Source organism: Crinia signifera, chromosome 9 (genome assembly GCF_055691185.1).
Source record: "Crinia signifera chromosome 9, ASM5569118v1, whole genome shotgun sequence".
Lineage (NCBI taxonomy): Eukaryota > Metazoa > Chordata > Amphibia > Anura > Myobatrachidae > Crinia > Crinia signifera.
The window spans coordinates 94,760,787-94,785,916 of NC_139225.1; the positions used below are offsets into that span (position 1 = coordinate 94,760,787).

Genomic DNA, 25,130 nt, shown 5'->3' on the forward strand with positions numbered 1-25,130 from the left:
ATCACCGCTGATCACCGCTGGTAGAGTGCTGCCAGCAGCTGGATACTTCCTGGATCTTGTGACTTCTGTGTGTGCTGCTGCAGCAGTGTCATAGAGTCACAGATCGTGAGAGATAGGGACAGATAGTGAGAGAGAGAGTGAGAGAGAGAGTGAGAGAGAGAGTGAGAGAGAGAGTGAGAGAGAGAGTGAGAGAGAGAGTGAGAGAGAGAGTGAGAGAGAGAGTGAGAGAGAGAGTGAGAGAGAGAGTGAGAGAGAGAGTGAGAGAGAGTGAGAGAGAGTGAGAGAGAGTGAGAGAGAGTGAGAGAGAGTGTGAGAGAGAGTGATAGAGAGAGAGTGACAGAGAGAGAGTGATAGAGAGTGATATATTTTGTGTCTGCTACCCCCCCTTTTGTGCTGATCAGTATATCTGTGCTGATCAGCAACTTTTTGGGGGTGCAGGGTTTTTTTTTTTATATATACCTGTCAGTTGCTGCCAGTTGCACTGTCAGTTGCACCAAAGGTTGTGCACCTGCTGCCCCTCACTGGTAATCGGTGTCGCATCACTGATCACCTTTTTTTTTATTTTTGAGGGTGCTGTGGGGTCTTTTTTTAATTTTTTTTTTTACACACACTGTGATTTTGTGGGTGTCCTGTGGCCACTGTGCGCTAATCAGTGACGTACATCACTGATCAGCTTTTTCGGCACAGGGTTGATCTATTTTTTTTTTTTTTATCAAATTCCTGTTGCCTTTGAGCGCTGTTCAGTGACGGACGTTACTGACCAACATCTGTGCTCAATTTTTGGCGCAGGACCTTTTTTTTTTTTTTTTTTTTTTTTTTTAACCCCTTCAATTTTTTTTTTTTTTATTGGGATCAAATTCCTGTATAAAGTATTTTTTTTTTCTGCACTACATACACACTACTCACTACATACCCCCCGTGTTGAAATAAAGTTTGTACCCCCCCCTACACTATACACGTGTTGAAACATTTCACTACCAGAAACACAAAAATAAAAATGTCATCCCAAATGTCATCCCAGTCATCCAGAAGAATGTATTCAGCGGAGGAGGCATATGCCATGCTTGCCTCTGACTCTGACACAGCCAGTGATGCAAGCGGGGAATTTGAAGGATTCGCCTTAAGCTCCTCTTCCTCCTCTGCTGATGAGGGACCCCCTCAAAGACGCCCCCGTAGAGCAGCTGAGACCCCCCCCCAAATGATTGATCTCGTATGGACCCCACCACCAGACAATTTTGAGCCCCAGGTTCCTGAGTTTTTGGCCATCCCAGGAATCCAATTTGATTCAGCAGGTCTCAGAGAAATTGACTTTTTCAAAAAAATTTTCTCTGATGATTTTATAAATTTAATGGTGGACCAAACTAATTTATATGCCCAGCAGTTTATTGCTCAAAACCCCACGTCATCATTTGCTAGGTGGACCCCTGTAGATGCAGTAGAGATGATGACGTTTTGGGGTCTGGTGTTACATATGGGCATAGTAAAAAAGCCAGAAATTAGGCAATATTGGAGTACAGATGTTCTGTACAGCACCCCATTTTACCGTATGGCCATGACTCGGGCTCGTTTTGAGATAATCCTTAAATTTTTACATTACACCGATAATACACTGTGCCCACCCAGAGATGATCCCACCTTTGACCGGCTATTCAAAGTCAGGCTGGTCATTGATCATTTCAGTGCCAAATTTGCAGAGATGTACATCCCTGAAAAATGTATTTGTATTGACGAGTCCCTTATACATTTTAAAGGAAGGGTTAAATTCCGCCAGTACCTTCCCAGTAAGAGGGCAAGGTATGGCATAAAAATGTATAAGCTGTGTGAAAGCACCTCAGGGTACACCCACAGGTTTAGGGTATATGAAGGGAAGGATTCAAGAATTGAACCGCCAGAATGCCCCCCCCTCCCTCGTAGGTGTTAGTGGAAAAATTGTCTGGGATTTAGTGCACCCCTTCCTGGATAAAGGTTATCACCTCTATGTGGATAACTTTTACACTAGCATCCCCCTGTTTAAGGCCCTTGGTTCAAGAGGTACAGCAGCTTGCGGTACTGTGCGTAAGAACCAAAGAGGCCTCCCAAAAACGCACATTGCCCAAGTAATGAGAAGGGGTGAAAGCAGGGGAATATGCACCGAAAATATGTTGTTGGTCAAATATAAGGACAAGAGGGATGTCCTTATACTGACAACAATTCATGGAGACAGTACCACCTCCATCCCTGTACGAGGTACCAGTACCCACACCTCAAAACCTAATTGTATCCTAGATTACAATAGGTACATGGGCGGAGTGGATCTTTCAGATCAGGTACTGAAGCCGTACAGTGCCCTGTGGAAAACAAAAATCTGGTACAAGAAGCTGGCCGTGTATATCATCCAGATGGCACTGTATAACGCTTACGTGCTATTCCGTTCTACCAGCCAGAGGGGGACATTTATGCACTTTCAAGAGGAAGTCATAAAGGGCCTAATATTTGGGAACCAGCAGGCAGAGGGCCCCAGTACTTCTAGTACTGGCCCCCGTATTGTACTAGGGCAGCATTTTCCTAACGAAATCCCCTCCACTGCAAGAAAGGGCAGGACACAAAAAAGGTGCAAAGTTTGCTATAAAAAGGGAATAAGAAAGGAAACTATTTTCCACTGTGAAACTTGCCCCGACAAACCCGGCCTATGTATAAAGGAGTGTTTTAAAATATACCACACATCTATGGATTATTAGGTTTATCATTTCACCGTGCTTCGGGGGTCTTGCTAATGCCACATAGCACCCACCATTCATTCCACCAGAATCTGAGCTGCAAAATCCAAAAATCACTCCTTCCCTTCTGAGTCCTGCCATGCACCCAACTGGTATTTTTTGGTCACATATGAGGCATTGCCATACTCGGGAGAAATTGGGGCACAGATTTTGGGGTGCTTTTTCTCCTTCATACCTTCTGAAAATGAAAAATTTTGAGCCAGAACTGCATTTTTGTGTAAAAAAAATGTAATTTTTCATTTTCACTGCCCAGTTGTATCAAAATTGGTGAAACCCCTGGGGGTTTGAAAGGTACACTATACCCCTAGATGAATTCCCTGAGGGGTGTAGTTTGCAAAATGGGGTCACTTGTGGGGGGGTTCCACTGTATTGGTGCTTTGGGGGTCTTGCTAATGCGACATAGCACCCACCAACATTCCACCAGAATCTGTGCTGCAAAATCCAAATATCACTCCTTCCCTTCTGAGTCCTGCCACTTTTTGGTCACACATGAGGCATTGCCGTACTCGGGAGAAATTGGGGCACAGATTTTGGGGTGCTTTTTCTCCTTCATACCTTCTGAAAATGAAAAATTTTGAGCCAGAACTGCATTTTTGTGTAAAAAAATGTAATTTTTCATTTTCACTGCCCAGTTGTATCAAAATTGGTGAAACCCCTGGGGGTTTGAAATGTACACTATACCCCTAGATGAATTCCCTGAGGGGTGTAGTTTGCAAAATGGGGTCACTTGTGGGGGGGTTCCACTGTATTGGTGCTTTGGGGGTCTTGCTAATGCGACATAGCACCCACCAACATTCCACCAGAATCTGTGCTGCAAAATCCAAATATCACTCCTTCCCTTCTGAGTCCTGCCACTTTTTGGTCACACATGAGGCATTGCCGTACTCGGGAGAAATTGGGGCACAGATTTTGGGGTGCTTTTTCTCCTTCATACCTTCTGAAAATGAAAAATTTTGAGCCAGAACTGCATTTTTGTGTAAAAAAATGTAATTTTTCATTTTCACTGCCCAGTTGTATCAAAATTGGTGAAACCCCTGGGGGTTTAAAATGTACACTATACCCCTAGATGAATTCCCTGAGGGGTGTAGTTTGCAAAATGGGGTCACTTGTGGGGGGGTTCCACTGTATTGGTGCTTGGGGGGTCTTGCTAATGCGACATAGCACCCACCAACATTCCACCAGAATCTGAGCTGCAAAATCCAAAAATCACTCCCTTCTGAGTCCTGCCATGCACCCAAATGGTATTTTTTGGTCACATGTGAGGCATTGCCGTACTCGGGAGAAATTGGGGCACAGATTTTGGGGTGCTTTGTCTCCTTCATTCCTTGTGAAAATGAAAAATTTTGAGCCAGAACTGCATTTTTGTGTAAAAAATTTAATTTTTCATTTTCACTGCCCAGTTGTACCACAATTGGTGAAACCCCTGGGGGTTTGAAATGTACACTATACCCCTAGATGAATTCCCTGAGGGGTGTAGTTTGCAAAATGGGGTCACTTGTGGGGGGGTTCCTAACTTTTAGCATCTTATGGTGCCTAGAAACCTACATGGTGCCTAAAAAATAATCTCATAAAAAGGAAGCTCCAAAATCAAGTAGGTGCTCCTTCTATTATGAAGCCTGTGGTTTGGTCAACGTGCACACTAGGGCCACATATAGGATATTTATGAAAACAAAAGAATTGGGGGAATCAATTTTTAGTCACATTTCTCTAGTAAAATCTACTGTGTTCCTTAGAAAAATGTATTAAAATTGCAAATCTGCAAAAAAAATGAAATTTCACCTACACTTTGTTTTAATTCCTGTGAAACACCTAAAGGGTTAACAAACTTCCAAAATGCTGTTTTGAATACTGTGAGGGGTGCAGTTTTTGAAATGGCATCATTTATGGGGGTGTCTCACATACAAGTCCCTCAAAGTCACATCAGAACTGAACTGGTCCCTAAAAAAATCAGTGTTTGAAATTTTCTTGAAAATTTGAGAATTTGCTATTCATATTGTAAGCCTCCTAGTGTCCAAAAAAATTAAAAGGAAGTTGAAATAATGATGGAAACATAAAGTAGACATATGGTCTATGTTAGTTAACTATTTTGAGTGGTATAATTATTTGTCTCACAAGCAGAAAATTTAAAATTTTTGCAAATTGCTAAATTTTCCATTTTTTTACGACATTTTGGTATTTTTCACAAAAAAACACAGACTGTATCGACCCAAATTTACCACTAATTTGAAGTACAATGTGTCACGAGAAAACAATCTCAAAATCACTGGGATAAGTAAAAGCAAAAAAAAGTTATCCCCACTTAAGTGATACATGTCAGATTTGAAAAAAAGGGCTCTGTCAGGAAGGCAAAAACTGGCTGTGTCAGGAAGGGGTTAAAGTACCAACCAATACGCTCCTGCATCATTTTTCAAAAACATCCCGCAAAATGAGAGGAACTGATTGTTTGCTACTTTATCTCTCCAAGCTTTAATAAATATCCCACTGGGAGAGGAAGGTGTGTGTAATACTTGCCAATACTTGTTTTCAAGCATTTATATTTTCCTGAAATAATTTCTTCCTGTTTCCAGAACTAATTTAAAAATTAAGAATGATGGATGTAATCAAGATATTTGTTACCAGGGACAAGGCAGAAATTTACCTACGTGTTGTACTGAAATAAAGAAAATAAAGGGACTATAAGGGCAGTATTCAATGCTCCTGATTCACCGTTTTTTTTGTGGGGGGCGTATCGGGCCAATCCACTATCTACGGTGAATCTTTTTCACTGAAAATCTGATTCACCCTATTCAATGTTCACAGTTTACCGAAAGCAAACAGTGAATGGCGGCAGTTCTCCGTTCCATGCTCGCTGCAATTCACTAGTGTATTTAAATGGGGTTTTCACTGTGATTCGCTGAGATTGTATTCAATGCTAGGATGGAGAACTGCTTTCTCCCTGATTTTCACCATGATTCACCGTTTTGCATTCGACATCTTTTTAAGGTGAACTGGAATGTGATCTTTTAAAATAATGGGGTTTTTTTGGGTGTAAAAGAATCAGTAATTTTATTCTTTATTATTTTTTTTTTTTACACAGTGGGACCAGCGCAGCGCCTCCCTCCACAACATCCCCTGCCAGCTCACTGGGGGGGCAGCTTGTGCTGCCTGTGTCCCCAGGAGCCCTCCATCTCCCTGCTTTGAGCTGTCCCCCGGGTCCCTGTGACATTAAAAATTAAAAATCGCTGTCAGGGGTAGCAAGCCCCTGCGGCATTGAATACGGTGAGGGGGGAGGTCTGGCAGCGAATGCTCCAGCCCTCCGGAACCCGTCGATTTTGCAGCAAATCCTAAAAAAAAAACCATTGAATGCTGGCCTGAGTATTGGGTAGTTATTAGGCCTTTAACACCAGTCTCCCTTCTCCCTTTCCTTCCTAGTTGAAAATGAAACTCATTGTGACTTTGTCAAGCTGAGAGAGATGCTGATACGGGTAAACATGGAGGACCTGCGTGAGCAAACACACACACGTCACTATGAGCTGTACAGAAGGTGCAAGTTGGAGGAAATGGGCTTTACAGACACTGACCCAGACAGCAAACCATTCAGGTAAAAGGAAATTCTCATGGGATTACAAAATATCGTGTGTGTGTGTGTGTGTGTGTGTGTGTGTGTGTATATAGCAAACCATAAGGACATCCTGGCCAATCCCCCGTTGTTGTGTTTAAAGATTGATGCGCATATCATATCTCCTGTTATACATGAATATGTGCCCCTGCCAACCTTCACACAGCATTTTTACAGTGCAAAACAGGACCTTCATTCTCTTGTACAGGATTCTGTGTATTCAGTGTTGTGTAGGAAAAAGCAGTAATTTAATGTGTGAGTAATTATATTAGAAAATGTAGCCATGTCCAGTAAACCATCCCAGTATACACTCCTGTTCATAATTTATTTAAGTAAATTGAGTTACTATGCAAGAAGAAAATCTAACCATGCAAAGAGTGCTAAGGGTGTTTTTTAAAACTGCATACAGATGCTAAGGAAATCAAACAATAACAGAGTCAATAAAAGCATTCATTTATTTTCAAATAACAGGCTAATATTTATAATAAATAAAAGAAAGGAGTTTAAAAAAATGAACTGTTAAAGCCTACAAGATGGTAAAATCAGCCATGATTACATGCTGTGTAAAGCTTGGACCACAAGCATGTGGTTTAGAAAATGAGTACATTCACTGTGAAATGTTAATAGTTCCTTCCTTAAATCCTATTAAATGTGGGCTACTTAACTTTAGAGTATGGCGCTGTACAAGAAAACATTGTTGCCTCCCCCAAGGAAATTAGGTGAAATAGATTTCTCTGTGCCACCTACAGATTTATACCCTGGCCAGCTTGTTCCCATAGCACAGCCCTAGTTACAGCCTTACTTATTAAATCCTGTTTAGTCCAGAACCTGAATACCAAAATGAATGTTTCAAATCATATTTTCCACTGGCTGTGTTCTACGTTGTAACAAGTCATTAGTGCTTCAACCCATAATCTAACAACATACAGTGTTCTTAGAAGGAATACGGTCGTATTGTTGGGTTGACAGGCAACAAGGTCGACATGGTTTTACGTGGACATGGGTTAGGTCGCGAGGTCGACATGTATTTTTATTTTTTTTTTGAGCCGACAGGCAGTATTTTTATGCCCTACCATCCCATCCACTAGGCCGGGCGTGGTGGGAGAATAAAATAGTCTGCCGAACTTAGCGAGGCACCGTGCCCGAAGCATTGCGAGGGGATGCGGTTGACTTAAAACTGTGTCCATGTCCATTGTGTCGACATTTGGGTAAAAAAACTGGGGAAAAACCCATGTCAACCTTGTCCCATGTCGACCTAATGACTGTTGACCTAAGTCGAGTCGACAATGCGATCCACACCCTGTCCTGGGCAGCTTTTAACATTTAAAGTAATCAACAGGAACTTTATTCAACTATTACTGCAATAACTTTGCTTAACCCTTTGAGTGCCAACATTTCTGTGAGATGTGCAAAATATCAGCTAAAGATGCCAGTTTTTTGCTTACAGAGACTGTTGTTGTTTTGTTTTTTTGGTGTGTGTGTGTGGGGGGGGGGGGGGGGGTGGTGGTGCAAGATTTAACTAAACTTCAATGAATTGACCAGATCATTTGCCGGCAATGAATATAGTGATTCATATTCCGCATTTTTAGCAATTTTGTAATTAAAGGGTTAAATTTGAAAAGAAGTTAAATTTTCTCAACAGCAATGCACTATGGCAGTATGTCACAGCTCTTGTGCACTTGTCCTGTTATAGCCACAGCGCTTATGCACTTCTCTGGCGTAGCCGCAGCTCTTGCGCACTTCTCTGGCGTAGCCGCAGCTCTTGCGCACTTCTCTGGCGTAGCCGCAGCTCTTGCGCACTTCTCTGGCGTAGCCGCAGCTCTTGCGCACTTCTCTGGCGTAGCCGCAGCTCTTGCGCACTTCTCTGGCGTAGCCGCAGCTCTTGCGCACTGCTCTGGCGTAGCCGCAGCTCTTGCGCACTTCTCTGGCGTAGCCGCAGCTCTTGCGCACTGCTCTGGCGTAGCCGCAGCTCTTGCGCACTTCTCTGGCGTAGCCGCAGCTCTTGCGCACTTCTCTGGCGTAGCCGCAGCTCTTGCGCACTTCTCTGGCGTAGCCGCAGCTCTTGCGCACTTCTCTGGCGTAGCCGCAGCTCTTGCGCACTTCTCTGGCGTAGCCGCAGCTCTTGCGCACTTGTCTGGCGTAGCCGCAGCTCTTGCGCACTTGTCTGGCGTAGCCGCAGCTCTTGCGCACTTCTCTGGCGTAGCAGCAGCTCTTGCGCACTGCTCTGGCGTAGCCGCAGCTCTTGCGCACTTCTCTGGCGTAGCCGCAGCTCTTGCGCACTTCTCTGGCGTAGCAGCAGCTCTTGCGCACTGCTCTGGCGTAGCCGCAGCTCTTGCGCACTTCTTCACAATGATACATTTCAGCGGTTTGTTCTGTACATTTGAAGCAGGTGCAACCTGTGTCCTTGTCATTGGGGTGTTTTACTTTATATAGTCCTAATCAGTGTTCTTTCTCTGTTTAGCTTGCGGGAGACCTATGAAGCAAAAAGAAATGAATTTCTGGGGGAACTGCAGAAAAAAGAGGAAGAAATGAGACAGATGTTTGTGCAAAGAGTAAAAGAGAAAGAAGCCGAGTTGAAAGAAGCTGAAAAAGAGGTAGATCCTTATTGGTTCATATTCTTTCTCTTTTTTTTTTTTTTTTTAAGTCTCAACTACATTCCTTGTTGCTGCTAAATAAAAGACAACCTTCTGCTAGTGATGATAGACTTTTTGGATAATTGCTGCTTTAAAAAAAAACAGGCCGACTCGCACAAATTCTCTATCTTTAGCCCCAGGAGTCCAGAAACTTTTATTAGAAGTGTGATGGCTATAAAATACAATGACAACTGCTGACATTGATAATAGAGATTAGGAAGTGGTAAAAGTATTTGCTAGAAGTTTTACTGGCAAAAATTAAATACAAAATGGGTGTGAAATTTGCCAAACATTTTTATTCATCATAATGTCCTTACAGGTAAAACTTGAAAAATTTGAATACCATGCAAAGTTCATTTAATTCAGTAATTCAACTTAAAAGGTGAAACTAAATGCAGAGAGGTATTGTCATTAAATAGACTCAACTGTGTTATAAATAGGACAATGGAATTTCAATATGAACTGGCTAGGAGGGAAGAGTAGGAGGTTAAGCTTTATATGGATGCATTAGAGTCTAATGTAAATGTTAGGTGTGGTAAGATGGGTGTAATAAGCGAGGATTCGCTACAATAAATAATCAATTACAATGTATGTATAATGGCTATTTGCGAAACCAGAATCTGTTATATTTTATGTAATACCATGATTACCGTGTACGTCATTTTGTCTTTTTGTATTGGAAAAATAATAAAAAGAAAAAAAAATGCAAAGTGAAGATATTTCAAGCCTTTATTTGTTGTCATTTTTATGATTACGGTTTACAGTTTATGAAAACCGCAAATCCAAAATCTCAAAAAATGTGAATATTGTGAAAAGGTTCTTATTCTAGGCTCAAAGTGTTACACTCTAATCAGCTAATTAATCCAAAGCACCTGCAAAGGGGTTATTGATCCTTCAAATTAGGCATGTTCAAACTCTGGTCCTCCAGCTGTTGTGAAACTACAAGTCCAATCATGCCTTGCCACAGTTTTGCTATTAGGGAATGCTAAAACTATAGCAAGGTGTTTGCAGTTTAAATATACCACAGTACACCCCCCCCCCCCCCCCCTCTTCCCCTGCAGGTGATGGGGCGACATGTGGGGATCTGCCCACCATTGTTATTCAGGCACTGGAGATAAAAGCATCTTGGTTACACTTTATCCTTAAACTGGGACTGTTATTTTATATCATAGCTATCCTTTCCTTTGTGATACTTTGTTTTGGTTTTCTTCTTAATGATGATCACATGGTAACCAGCATGTGTGTTGCTGAGTGTTCTATTATTTTGTAGGGTGCATTTTGCTTTCATTGCTGAATTGAATTAAGTGGTGGCTAATGACCAAGTAATGATTTGCAGATTGCCACTGATTGCTAGAAAAAGGGTTGACTCCTTCCATGTCTTAAAAGTATGCCTTTTGTATTAATCATTTGGCACAAAGCTATGTAAATAAACTGCGTTTATCCAGCTGCTATCTCTGTTGCATCATTATGACCTTTAGGGGTGTATTGCAGTGCAGAGCAGAGTTCTGATTTTAATGGCGATATATGTTTACTGGGGTGGTGGGTTTGTGCAGTTGGGATGCTGGGTGGGTGGCTGGCTTTTTGGGGATCTATGTTTCCTGGGGTGTGGTGGGTTTGTGCAGTGGGGATGCTGGGTGGGTGGCTGGCTGGGGATATACAGTATGTGTACTCAGTGGTGTAAAAGCAGGAAAGCAAAAGACTAGAGAGCGTGCAGTCCTCCACCAAAACAGAGAGCAGCCTGTGACTGGATGTGAGCTGGAGCATGTAGAATTTGATTGGCTTCTTATCCAGTTAGGTACTGTCCCCATCAGAGCACACCTTTATTCTGGTTTCATTATTGTGCATTTTGCCACAGGCGATAGCTTTACATACAGTAATAGCCTTGTTTGCAGGGAGGTAAGAAATTTGTCATACAGTCCCTTCTATGCCCTCTCCGTCTAATAATTTCTTTTCTTTTTTTTGTGAAAATAATTTTCTGTTTTACACCCTCGTTGAAGCTTCATGAAAAGTTTGATCGCCTGAAGAAACTGCATCAAGATGAGAAAAAAAAGCTAGAAGACAAGAAGAAAAGCCTCGACGACGAGCTCAATGAATTTAAAAAGCGGAAGACCGCAGCAGAACTCCTTCAGTCCCAGGCACAGCAAGCAGGAGGATCACAGACCTTAAAAAGAGAAAAAGAGAGAAAAAAGTAAGTAAAAGACTACAGTTGCACAGAACATACTGGATTCAGTATTGAATCCCGGCGTTCAGAATCCCGACAGCCGAAATGCTGACAAGGGGGGGGACGTGGATCGCCCCCCCCTTGCGGGCTCGCCACGCAGCGGGCCCGGTGCCTCGCTACGCTCGGCACACTAATTTATTCTCCCTCCAGGGGTGTCGTGGACACCCACGGAGGGAGAATGTGTCGGCATTTCGGCGGTCGGGATTCCGGCGTCGGGATTCTGAACGCCGGGATCCCGACCGCCGGGATTGTAACTGCATCCCAACATACTACTTCATATAATCTCACATATACAAATATGTATACTCAGTTGCAGGGTTGTACACACTGCCGTATTCATTCATTTGCTGTAAGGGCGCAATGCGCAAATTGCCAGAGGCAGGATGTTTCCGCTCATCCTCAGGGAACGGGGGGACTTAACAATAGGCTGCGGGGAGGTTTGGATGGCAACATGGGGGTTAGATTTATGGGGGGGGGGGCGCAGGGGAAGGTTACCTGACCCCAGTCGGGATTCCCTCTATTAGGAGACCGGCATTAGTATTCTGACCGCCAGCATCCCATCTGCCCGTTATCCGTATGCTTCCCATAGAGTAGACTATGTAAAGAATATTTTGTATAGCTTGACAAAAAATATTGCATGTGCTGACGGAGGGTAGAATATGTTTGTGCTGCTGCTTTCCTGTTCTGTAGAGCAAGCTCTGCAGCATACAGCCTGTATCCTTGCTGCATGCTCTTACTAATTACTGTAAGTATGTGTATGTGACGCAGGTAACTGTGGGGTGATTTTCCAGCAGATGCATATGTGACCAAATCTAATTTCTTAGGGGAGGGATTTTGTGCTTTATTAAAGGCTTGCTTACTGGCTTTTCATCGTCTACTTTGTACTTTGGCAATTATTAACAGATCATTGCTTTCTCCAACTGTAATAGTGTCTGTGATGTTCTTGTTGCTCTAAAAACTTTGTACATCGTGTCACTCTGCAGATGTCCATGTTCTATGGCCATTTACACTACAGAAATTTTTATCAGTCTTTCCTTCATCTCCGCTTGTCATTACGGAATGTAAGAGCAATGAACTTTTCTTAGATTAAGCCTAAATACATATGATTCCTTTATATGTATTAAAATGACCTGAAGCCAATTTTCTCCAGAGCAAGTGACTGATAGTCAAAGCCATTTATAGATTGAGACCTTTGGCCTTTGTTTTGTAAAAAGTCCCTGTAGTAAAATTCTGGTGGCTTGCATAATAGGACTCTCGGGTCATAAACCCGGAAGTCCGTACAATTCTCAGAAGTCATTGCTGCTCTGTGAACAGTGTGAAGAGTGCCTGGGAGTGTAACCCATTATCTCCGAGAGTGCTGGGTATGCCCCCACAGTGATAGAAAATGGGGGCATGGGGCAAGGCCGGTCCATTCTCTAGTCACAATTGTTGGAAGATGGAATTCACCTCTATAGTAATCGTGGACCTGATTCTAATTTGTAAGGAATTTCACAGATGCAGGATGACGCGGTGCAGTTCAGTTTAACTAAAACACAAATGCAGCCAGAGGTGTCTGTGGGCGATAGACTCCTCCTGCACACATCTGCGTGATCTGACTGCTGTACCCCAGGATGCAGCATGGGATCATCATCCTCATACGCACGATAGTAGTAGACCCTAATTGGCCTGTGTAAACTGAAGCTTAAATTGCATACACACTGGGCGTTTTTGCTCAGTGTGTATGCACAGCGATGATGGCTAAAATCGCTGGGCTGAAAATCGCTCGGTGCAAACTCATGGAGTGATTTATTTATTCCCCCCCCCCACCCACCCACCCAGCAATTTTTGGCACTGAAAACGGCTTCCCATAGCCGGGATGCTATAGAAAGCCATTAAGTCTGCTGGTAATACCAGCAGATCAACGGCCGGCGGCCATAGGAAATGGTGTAGCAGCATGCATCAGTGCTCACCACTTATTGGCTTCCCATACACACTGGGCGGCTTTCAGCTGAAAATAACCCAGTGTTTATGGGCCTTTACTCAGACTGGCTTTTTGATCAGGACGGCCAGGCCTAGGAAGTCTGCGCTGGGCCCAACACGCCTACAAAACGTGGGCTGACTTGATCCCTTTTGAAGAATGATGCCAAACGCGCGGCTTTTCAATCATTCTGCGACAAAGAGGGGGTTGTGAGTGGTATTGCCAGATCCTTTCTGCCCATGTGCATTACAGGTCTTGTGACCTCACAGACCACTAGCTTTATGTATTTAACAATGAAAAAACATTCAAATAATTAATCCAGGGAAGTTGCCTATTTTTTCTGCTGTGTTAATTTTTTAATACAGTGAAAGTAGCATTCACTCCAAATGGTATTAAAACATGTCTTTTTGTATGTCACTTGGCACCTCCGGCTAGGGTGGAGTATTTCCTTCCAGTTTGTTCTGGCTGCACTGCTTCTAGTTCATTCAGTTATCCAGCTCTATAAAAGAGGCAAAATGTACTTGTACTTATGTAAAGAAAAAAATCTATTGGCCAGATGTACTAATCCTTGGAGAGCGATTATAGTACTAACCAATCCGCTCCTGTCATTTTACAGGCTGTATTTGAAAATGAGCAGATTGGCTGGTACTTTATCCCTGTCTACTTTATCTCCCCCTTTTAATGAGATTTTTGCTTTTAAATAACATCCTCTACACAATGGCAAGTAAATCATTAAACTTGGCATCCAATTATAATCCATGGCTGCAATTTGCATTTACGTGCCAGCTTGTTCTGGAAAAGAGAAGCAGATGAACATTTCAGAGGTGGGCTGGGCATGGGTTGGTCATTAAGCCCAACCTATGTATCAGGTGTGCTGAGAGGGGGCGTGACTAAAATGCTGCAAATCGGATCAGCCCGCATCCCATCTCTACCTTCGATTCCCAGTATTATCTTCCCATCCTGTTCACTTCACTGAAAGTGGGCAAAAGCAGGCGATCCACACACACTTGTTGGTTTCTGGAGGCCTGCCTGGAAATTTGGGAGTGTCCTGGACCTTCTAGGAGAGTAAGGAAGTTTGAGTTTACACCAAATCCATGAACACTCTTTTGTCACATAAATCCATCACAATGACAAACGCTTGCATGCTCTCCTCTGATTCTAAATTACTTTTAAACCCACCAAATGGGGAAATGTATCAAATCTTCCAAAAAGGACAAGTGGAGAAGTTTCCCACAATCAACTGCTAGCTATCATTTATTAAGTAAGCTCATGTTATAAAATGCAGCTATAAGATAAACTAATAGGTTCCTATGGACAACCAGAGCTGGATTAAGGGGGGGTGGGGGTACGTTACTAAGAGCCACCCATGCAGACAAGCTTGCCTCTGCACTAACGTGATAATCTGAGCACTGCTTCTGCTTGCTGAGAGCTCTGAGCCGGCAGAGCTCTCTGTATTGTGGTCATTACATGGGCAGCAGCAGAGGGAACCTCTGAGCATGTGCAGCCTCAGCAGCAGTAGCTTTGCTCACATGGGGCGAGATTCTCTATTACAGAAATGCGGTAAAAACCCTGTTATCTGGGTTTTTACTGCATTTCTGTATTCTCTAACCCCCCTCCGCAGTGTCACCGCTGCGGAGGGAATCGCCAGCAAAAGCTGGCGATTCCCTGCAGAAGCCTATGGGCTTCTTACCGCAGCGGTGTGTGAGGGATCCGTCACGGATCCCTCCCAGCATGCCCTGCGGCCGGTGCGTCAGTCTGCGCTTGCGTAGACGGACTCCCGGGTCATAGACCCGGAAGTCCAGCAACGGCGCCGCATCGCAAGGGACAGCTCTTACCGCAAGAGCTGTCCCTTGCGTTAATGACCGCATATGTTAGAGAATATGCGGTCATTAGAAATGCGGTGGCCGGTGAAGAGGGCTGCGGATTTTGGAGAATCCCGACCATGGACTCCAGTGACTAATTTTCCTCCTATACTCCTCTTTTGTTAAGTGTAGGTATGGGGTGTCTGTCAGTCTGTGTGTGTGTGTATGCTGTTTGTTGCATATGTATGCTGTGTGAGTGCGTGGCTTTATACTGTGCATTGGGTATGTACTGTATGTTGGATGTATGCTATGCTATATGTGTGTGTTGGGTGTATGTATGCTGTGTTTTTCTTTAGTCCCCAGGCTTTCTGGAGCCTTATTCTAGCTCTGTGGTCAACTGCACCTGTCCTCTTTAGAAGGGTTGGTACATATCACCTATAGTGTTGCTTATGATGTTTGCTGTTTTGTTTTTTATTTTATTTTGTGTAATCCTATAATTTAATCTGTTTTACCTGTTAACATTTCACCTTTCGTTATTACTTATGTGCTGTTTTACAGTTAATTCTGATGTGCGCTGCATGGCTGCAATGCTCTGGTAAGCTATATAACAGATAAGGATAGGGTATAGGAGTTCACTGACAGGAAGCCCTTCAGCTTCATAACTCTTAGGCCAAACTGAAATAAAAATAATGCCTCCAAAGGCCTATACTACTGTGAGAAAATTACCCAGCAGCTGTAGCTCCCTGATGCAAAAACGCCCCTAAGGTATGCAGTCATTTTACTCATGTGGATTAATGTCAACCTAATTAAACAAACCCATCTATAGAGACTTCTCATTACCTGTACTGGCCATTGGTGTAGTGTGGTCATAGAATGGCCATGATGGTGCTTTTGCAGTTAGCCACATGGTATAATGACCAATAACATACACTAATGCCTCCTACTTCCAGTTTGCTTTTGCTTAAATGAAAATAAAATTTGCTTCTCTGCACTGGAGACACATTTTTTCTATAACACCCAGAACAAGCTATAGTCCCCATAACTTGATACAATTTTATAAAGCATAAATAGCATAAACAATGGGCAAGTTGAGAAGATGTCACTGTCCTAGAACTAGCTGCTTATGTCCCACTAGCCCCTCTTGTTCAACACTTCATATGGAGATAAAAATATCAAACCTCCTAAAGAATGGGAAAGTCTCTCATAGCAACCAATTGGCTTCTGCCTATCATTTATAGAATTTGATAAATGATAGAAGCGGATTGGTTGCTGTTGGCAACTTCTGCACTTGTCCAGTCTTTAGAAAATGTGATACCATTACCCTTGGTTATGGTTGATATAGACAAAAGGTTGACATGAGTTTTTTTTTTTATTAACACTAGTCTTTGTGGAACTACAAGTCTTTATTGTTATGTTAATAAATCTTTTACTACTTTCCTAGCACCACTTTTCTATTTGTTTTATTGCAAGTCTCAGTGGGCCCCTTAATGCCCCACATGTTGGGAGTTGTGATTCTCCAATTCCCTGCATGCAGGGGGAGGCTTGCTGGGACTTGTTGTTCCACATCACAACCCAATGTTAGTGGGGGTTGCTGTTTGTTTTTTCTACACCAAATAAAATCAGCCCGGCACCCACTGACCAAGGGTGCTGGGGACAGCTCTGGGCTTCAGCTCTGGAGGAGTGAAGCTTGGCGGAAAGGACCCCTTTATTGATGGGTCGCTACTCCCCCAGGGACCCTGTCCAGGGCTGTCCGGCCAGGTTGTTAATGTGACAGCTGGGGGACCTTGCATAAAAAGTGTTCCCCGGCTGTGACCATCTAAAAAATCAGACCCTATTACATCTCTCCCATGTTCTATAATGTGTGCGTTATACAAATTGTAATAATAATGGATCCCAAATTAGTGTGCCACGTCTCCATGCATGGCCAGCTATGCTTCGGGCACTTCATTGTTCCCAATCAGTGTCCAATTTGATGGTAAAGTATAAAATAAAGATGAATAAAAAAAAACTTGTCAACCATTGCCTATTTGACATTTTGCTTGTGTTGTCATTTTGTCCATGTCAACCATATGACTGTCTATCTAGGTATTATTGACCCTATCAACTGGATAACTTCTCCCTTTAATGTCTAGTCATAGGGCAGTATTCAATGTGAAATTTTCTCCGTGCATGGCGAGAGATTTTTTCTCTCGCCATGCACTTTCCGTGTTCCGGAGCCTCCTGCTCCCCCTATTCAACGTGTTAAAGACTCGCCGCCACTCGCGGCGAGTCTAAACCCCTGCAGCGGACGAGCGTCCGCGGCAGGGAGCTGTCAGGGAGCCTGGGGACGTAGCAGCCAAGAGAGATTAAAGTCTCTCTTGGCTGCTGCAGGGGATATGGGGAGGGGAGCAGGGCTCCCCTGGACCCAGGCAGCACAGGCTGCCCCCCCTATAGCCAGCGGGGGACCCAGTATTCACTGTACCCGAACGTGCATCGGGTGCAGTGAATATATGAATATCTAATGAGCGGCTCGAGCGCTCCGGCCCCCTGCTGGCTGCACTGTGTAAAAAAAAAAAAATGTAAAAAAATATTTTTTTTAAAATTAAATATATATTCATGTGCTATAGGCACATGAATAAAAATAACATGGCCCTTCACAGAAAAAAAACCCTGATTTTTTGACACCAAAATTTAAAAAAACACCCTTTTAGTTTAAAAGTTCACATTCCTGCTCTCCATCAAAAGATGGAGAATTTCTACACGGAGAGAGACGGCGAGAATCACTTAGAAAGACGGAGAATATTTCACATTGAATAGGGTGGCTCGCCTTTGGAGAAAAAAAACCTCTCTCCACCGCGTGAAAAGCACAAACTCTCCAGAAATCACAGCGAATTTTTCTCATTGAATACTGCCCATAGTAGTATATGGGGACATGTAATACTTTAGCTTTTGAGTGAATTTAGAAAGCCACCTTGTGGCAGAGTAATATTACTGCAGGCCAAAAACAGGATTTCTGTTGAGTATAGGGAATACATTCACTAGGGCGACCCTATTTAGGTCAACATGGATAATGTCGACAAGGTTGGAAGGTCGACAGTCAAAGGTCCATTGGCTTTTTCACAAGGTTTTTTTTTTGAGCAGACATGTGCGCACAGGCGGTATTTCATGCACTACCATCCACCGGTGGGAGAATAAAATAGAGGGCCGAGCACAGCGAGGCACCGCGCCCAATGCATGCTGAGCACAGCAGTACATTTTGACTGTGTCCATGTCGCCACTCGGGACAAAAAATAGAAAAGAAAAACTCAAACTTTTCAACCCTGTCGACCTTAGCCATGTCAAGCTATTTCAGATGTCGATTAGGTCGACCCAATGAGCCTCTTCTGTCCTTGTGTTAATTCTTTATAGAGTTAATTACATTTATTTTTATATTGTTTTTTTCCATATAATTGCATGTGATATGTTCTTTTTTTTTTTTTTTTTTATTACATACTGCGTTTGCTACTAACAATCCCCTGCACTTGACCTTAATGATTTACTATTAATCCATTTTATTTTATTTCTGTTTCATTTACAGTTCTGGTTTCCTGTAATTCTCACCCTTGACCCATTGCATTGACTACCCCCATGTTCATTTTGCATTATGTGATCCCAGCTCATCACCGTTTCCCCCTTTGCATGAACATCTGTGACTTTGTGGCAGTTTGTAGAAGACCTCACCGGTTACGTGGAGCGCCTTTCCATTCTCCTGTTTTCCTTATCGCACGTGCTACTGATAAATCCACTTTCATTACACTGCATAAGCATCCAAAGTCCAAATACATTTCATAATACAGCGGCATGTGTTAAACCTAGCAGAGTGCAGCACTTTCTTTCTATGGCCAAAGACCGTATAAAAGATTAAAAGGCAGAATCATGTGTGCATTTGATTGCCAGTGTTTTTATTACTTGTGGTACATTAAATTTTTATTTCATAATCCGTGCACATATTGGGACTTATTTATTAGCAGGATGTACCAACGGTAAACAATTAGTTTCAAGTAAAAGCTGTGTTTTCTCAGCACAGCTTGTCACAGAAAGGCGAGTGTCTGTCTCATTGCTGTGTGCGCAACACTGCATTCTTATAAATAAGCTCAATTGTGTCATCGGTTCGATTGGGTTTGAATTAAACGGCAAGCAAAACGCATTCGATTTGGACTATATAGTACAGATCTGTAGTAAATAGTCTTGCCTGCACAGTCTTGCTGCAGGGCCATGCATCGGGATGGAATCTGCATCGAATGCGACTGAAAAACGCTCAATGTCTATTCGATTTTGCTTATATATAAGCAAATTTGAATAGAAAAATAGACCTAATTTAACCGTGTGTATAGGGCATAAGATGTATATGCATGCAGATCTGCCAGCTGGTACTGCGCGGTGTCTCCTACACCTATTGCAGTCTCCTGCTATGGATAGAAGTAATTTGCATTGTTAGATAGTGTGGCTTAAGGCCATGATGACGATCACTGCATCAGGCATCACCCACCTCTGTCTGACCACGTCCTTTCACAAGAAAGAAAAGCAGGACGATGATCTACACTCTAGGGACTAGGCGGGGATGAATTTACTAAGAAGGGAGTTCTACTGAAGATGAGATGTTGCCCATAGTAACCAATCAGATTCTATCTATTAATCTTCTAGAAGTTGCTAAATAAGTAATGGGGCCTACACACGGGGCGACTGCTGAGCGATCTGAGCAGTGTAGATGGCTCAGATCGCTTAGCACACAGAAAGAACTCTGGCGCTGACTGGCAATCTAACTAGATTTATACTGCATGCAGAGTCTTAATCGCCCGGCGATAGAGATGTGCGGGGCCACAAATCACTATCACTATGGCCTCTACACACGGAGTGATGTGGGTCATAAGCTATCTAGTTAGATTGCCCTGTAAGAAGTAGAATCTGATTGGTTGCAAAAGGCAACCTCTCATCTTCAATAGATTTTCCATCTCAGTAAATTTACCCCTAGGACTCCTGAATATTGTCTGAAATGCAGATATATAATATTTAATGCAAAATCTATAGGTAGAATAAACCGCTTGCATGACAATATACAATTGTAACAAAACATGCTAGAATGCAGGTCTATAGTATGTTTCTTTATATATTTTGGGTTTCAGATTTAGAGTTGTATTCTATAACATTAATTGCTTTTTACACTTTTTTTTCTTTCCAGTAATCCATGGCTGTGTACTGAGTAATGATGGAAACTGCCTTCCTTATTTAGCATCCATGTCCTTTTCTAGCGTGTGAACCACATTTACATTAATATGCCGGTTTAGACACTATCCAAATCCTGTTTTCAAGGAGAACTATTTTATCCATGTAGTAATTTATTATACGGTTTTTATCTGGAAAAGTTTTCATAACCCTTAAAAGATATTTGGATGACTTTGCTACTGAAATGTTACATTTCCACACCTTAAGTGGATTATTTAATTTTGCTGTATAGAAATTTTATTTAAATCTATTATACATTCACTGACTAAAGTATTCTGACACAGTGCTGTTTGATGTTCATCAACTTTCCCATAAAGAAGTAGGAGTAAGTTATTATTATAATCTCATCTTGTAAATGTGACCGGTTTGTGCTGCGTATCATATTTATTACTAATCCTGTTCATTAGTCTTTCCTAATTTATAACAGTAGAAACACATTGTTTGCTTTTTTTTGAGGGAAATACACATCTAGTACTGAAAAATGTATAGGCTTCTTTAGAACACTAAAACTAAACAGTGCATTATATATTTGGTTATGGTATAGATCAGGGGTGGGGAACCTCAGTATGCAGCAACCGTAGCCGGTCTGAGTGACCCGCCCGGCGGCTTTGTTACGAGTTAAGTATAGGGGAATTCTCGCGAGAGGTCGGTAGTTCTATAGCAGGGCAATTTGTAAGAGAAATTTTTAGATATGGCCCCCGAAGGATTTTTTCCCCATACAAACGGCCCTTGGCACAAAAAAGGTTCCCCACACCTAGATGATAGACAATGTCTAGGTCATGAGTCACTAGGTCAACGCCTAAGAATGGCCAACATACAGTAGGTTGGCATTGACCTAGTCACTGTTGACTATTAGTGGTTTATGTAGTGTCTGTCATCCTAGATGTTGTCAGCCCGGGGACCGCACCCCCCCCCCCCCCCCCCCCCCCCAAAAAATAATAATATTATTTTTTTTAAGTGAATTCTGTAGCAAAGCAATTGTGACCTTCCTCTAGTCAAATAATCATCCCGAATGTCATTCCAATCAAAGAAAAAAAGATAAATCTGACATTGTGTACCTAGCTTCTTTAGGGCTATCTATCATTCACCTTAGGAGGGGAATAGCGAGCCGACAGTCAGGATTCTGGCAGTTATTACTCTGACGCCTGATCCTGACAGCCGGGACTCAGACAGTGGGGCGAGTACAACAAAGCTTGCCACACATTCTAGGGAGAATAGCCCCTCTGTCAGGTTTTGATAGTCACGATTCCAACATCGGTGTAATAACTGTTGGAATCCCGACTGTTGGGAAGTCATCCGGCACCCCTTAGTAGATAGCCAGAAACACAAATGAAAGCCCTTTACAGGTTAAATACACTATGCCAGCAAACCTCAGCTGCTGTAGAGGGAGACAGTGCTCCTATAAAATGAGGCAAAACACCAAAAATGCCAGTACTTACAGTTGTAGTAATTACAAAATATCAATAGTGGGTTAGGGTTAAGCTGTGGGGCGGCAGGGTTGGGGTTAGGGAGGGAGGATTAGCATATGTATCTAAAAGGTGTCTGGATCCTGACTGTCGATTGTGCGTACACTTCACCAAGCGATCTTGTGCACACTTATCCATCTACCACCCACTGAGGCAGATTATATATATATATAGCGGCGCTTAGTGCACTGCTATAATACTTCTTGCATCGCCTCATTAACGAGGCGAAGCAGGAGGGGAGACCGACCAAAATGTATTAACATCTTGTCTGTCGAAGCGGGGGAGCGCTAACTCCCCCCTCCGGCGATGTCCCCTCCTGGAGATAGCGCTTCAGTTTACACTGATGCGCCATCTCCTCCCCGGCCGGCTGGACTGGGCATGCTAGGATCTCACTACTCACGCGAGATCCCCAGTGCAGCCCAGAGTCAACAGCAGGGACAGCGCTGTCCCTGCTGTTTAGATAGGGCTTTGCCACCCTGCTGCTGGCGAAGCCAAAAGCAGCAGCGAGCAGAATGGTCAGCAATGCAGACCGTTCATACATTTGGCCTGCTATCATTTAGATAGCAGCATCGATGTGGACAGTGGCGCATAGCGCTCCTGTTATTTACCGCTCGCTGGCTCCTTCATACATGGGGGAGAAGCGGTATCAGTGCACATAACGTGCGCTGATACCCCTTCTCCCCCATAACTATCTTTCATACATCTGCCCCAATGTATCCCCCCACAAAAAAAGACAGTCTTCAATAAAAGGAATCCTCAAATTCAGGGGAACAATAGAACATTTGGTACTCTTTACCTAGAACGGCGCCCGTCGCGGGCATCGCGGGTACATTTATGTGTGGCCGCGACGCGACCGACGCGATGCCCGCGATTTCCCATTGAAACCCATGTTAAACATGGAAATCGTGTCGGTCGCGTCGCGGCCGGCCATAAATGTACCCGCGATGCCCGCGACGCGATGCTCCCGATTTCCCATAGGAATCAATGTTAAAAGGCGCGATGGACCCGATTTTACTGTTAAATGGCTCAATGGACCCGATTTGGCCATAGAAATCAATGTTAAATGGGCCACAGAGCCCATTAACCCTTAAATGTCCCCCCCCAATTTTTAACGGCACCCCACGATCCACGCAAACCCGAAGCGTGGCGAGGGGCGGCGGTACGCGTCCTCCGACCTTTTCATGCCCTACTATCCACTAGGGCGTGGAGTGAGAATAGAATAGTGTGGCGAGCGCAGCGAGCCACCGAGCCCGAAGCGTGGCGAGCGCAGCGAGCCCCGCGAGGGGACGCGGATACCTTCACAGGTAGACGCGTCCCCTCGCGGGCTTCACAGGTGTCGGCGTCGCCACGGACACCTGTGAAGCCCACGAGGGGACGCGTATAACTGTGTAGGTATCCGCGTCCCCTCGCGGGGCGCGCTGCGCTCGCCACGCTTCGGGCTCGGTGGTTCGCTGCGCTCGCCACACTATTATATTCTCACTCCACGCCCTAGTGGATAGTAGGGCATGAAAAGGTCGGAGGACGCGTACCGCCGCCCCTCGCGGGCTCGCTGCGCTCGCCACGCTTCGGGTTCGCGTGGATCGTGGGGTGGCGTTAAAAATTGGGGGGGACATTTAAGGGTTAATTGTGCTTATTTGGCCTCTGTGGCCCATTTAACATTGATTCCTAGGGCCAAATCGGGTCCATTGAGGCATTTAACAGTCAAATCGCGGTCAATCTGCCTTTTTAACATTGTTCCCTATGGGAAAATCGCGGGCATCGCGGCCATCCCGATTTGACCGCGATTTTTACCCCCGACGACCGCGATTTCAATCGCTGGCGCCGTTCTAGGTAAAGAGTACCGAACATTTAAATAGCTCACCAGACCTTTTGGAGACAGTATGCCCGATTCCCAATTATTTTATTCTCTCTCTGGCAGGCCCAATGCCACTATACACAGGTGCACTAGTTCATGCTGTATTTGTCTGAAGAAAAAAAAAAAAAAACATTTTAAATAGCTTTAACAATGCTTGGCTCACATGCTGCAATACTGAGCAACTGCTTTAATTATGCAGATACTGGATTCGAGTTATGATTGATGGGATATTTACACGGAATATTGATAAATAGGTCAGAACATAACCATTACTATCTGCTATCTTTTGTGGCGTTCCATCCCCAGTCACAATCCAGTGATCTGTGTGTCTGCTTATCCTGACTTTCTGGCTATATGAAATGGTCTGCTCTGCATTGACCGGGATGTGGTTACTTTGCTGTCAGTCAAAGCAGTGGTATTGCTGCAAGATTGCATGAATCAACCTAGAACAATAATGGCTTAGTATAGTATCTCATCGCTTAGCAATATTTGGGGAGTAATAGAACACACTTCTAGTAACAGTAACCGAGGATGAATTAGCTGTGTTTCATAGGCACCCAGGACACTGTATAACCAATGAGTAATATTTTGGAGTTTAGACTAAGCGGAGATGTAGCTCATTGTCTGTATATAACGAAAAACTGCTTGTTGTATGGACCCATTAGCACATTCATTAAAATATTGAATGGGTGTGCTTACTGTATGTTATAAAAATCACGTGGCAATGCTAGGCAAAAGGGTTGTCGTCTAGTTTTAAAATAAGATACCAAAATAGCAAAGTGCTGTAAATAGGGCAAACTATACATCCTGAAAACAAAAATCAGTGTGAAATACCATAATTTAGACCTTTTTTTTTAAGCGCTTAATTAGTATATTCATTGTTCTTATATAATAATCGAATAAAGCGAGTTCTATCCTTACAGAGCATGTATCCGACACCATGAAACACAATAATACTAAAGTGTAACTCGTAAATGTGAGGAAAACCATCTTGCCCTAATTTAGCACCCTAATGTGTTTTGTTTCGTCAGTGGCAGTTGTTGTGCTAATTCTTACCAAAGCGCACCTGTTACTGGCTATTGTGTCATGAGCAAATGACACGACTATCGCTCACGCCACTACTATTTATGCCATTTCTGTTGCACATACTAGGACATTGCTGCTGCTCATCATTGCCCGCTGATCATTCTGTTGTCCTACATAGTAGGCAATAGCAGCGGGTGTGGGTCATATGGTCGACCACTAAGTCGACATGCTGAAAGGTCAGCATGGGACAAGGTCGACACAAGCATTATGTCGACACAACATTATGTCAACGTGGTCTAGGTCGACAGTCAAAAGGTCAACATGGGGTTTTTCATGTGTGTTTTTTTTTTTTTTTACCTGAATGTTGACACAATCGACATATACACAGGATAAAGTGCGCTGCGCTCGCCATGCTTTGGGCACGGTGCCTCGCTACACTCTGCACTCTATTTTATTCTCCCACCACACCCTAGTGGATGATAGGACATGAAATACTATCTGTCGGTACAAAAAAGGGAAAAACCCCATGTCAACCTTTTGACGACCTAGACCATGTCGACCGAATGCTTGTGTTG

The 25,130-nt window shown here is 43.5% G+C and overlaps 1 protein-coding gene across 5 annotated transcripts in view; it reads left to right on the forward strand.

The window, feature by feature from the left end:
* Positions 1-25,130, forward strand: part of SEPTIN6 (septin 6) — a 62,446-nt gene that overhangs the window by 31,957 nt on the left and 5,359 nt on the right. For 2 of the 5 annotated variants that reach the window (XM_083159402.1, XM_083159406.1), the window contains exons 7-10: positions 6,168-6,336; positions 8,816-8,948; positions 10,985-11,175; positions 20,165-21,129. In XM_083159402.1, the coding sequence (XP_083015528.1) occupies positions 6,168-6,336; positions 8,816-8,948; positions 10,985-11,175; positions 20,165-20,189 (518 nt within the window). In that variant the 3' untranslated portion in view covers positions 20,190-21,129. Of the gene's footprint in view, positions 1-6,167; positions 6,337-8,815; positions 8,949-10,984; positions 11,176-15,525; positions 15,563-18,523; positions 18,917-20,164; positions 21,130-25,130 lie in introns of those variants that run through there. The other 3 variants (XM_083159405.1, XM_083159403.1, XM_083159404.1) reach the window with 3 other exon arrangements.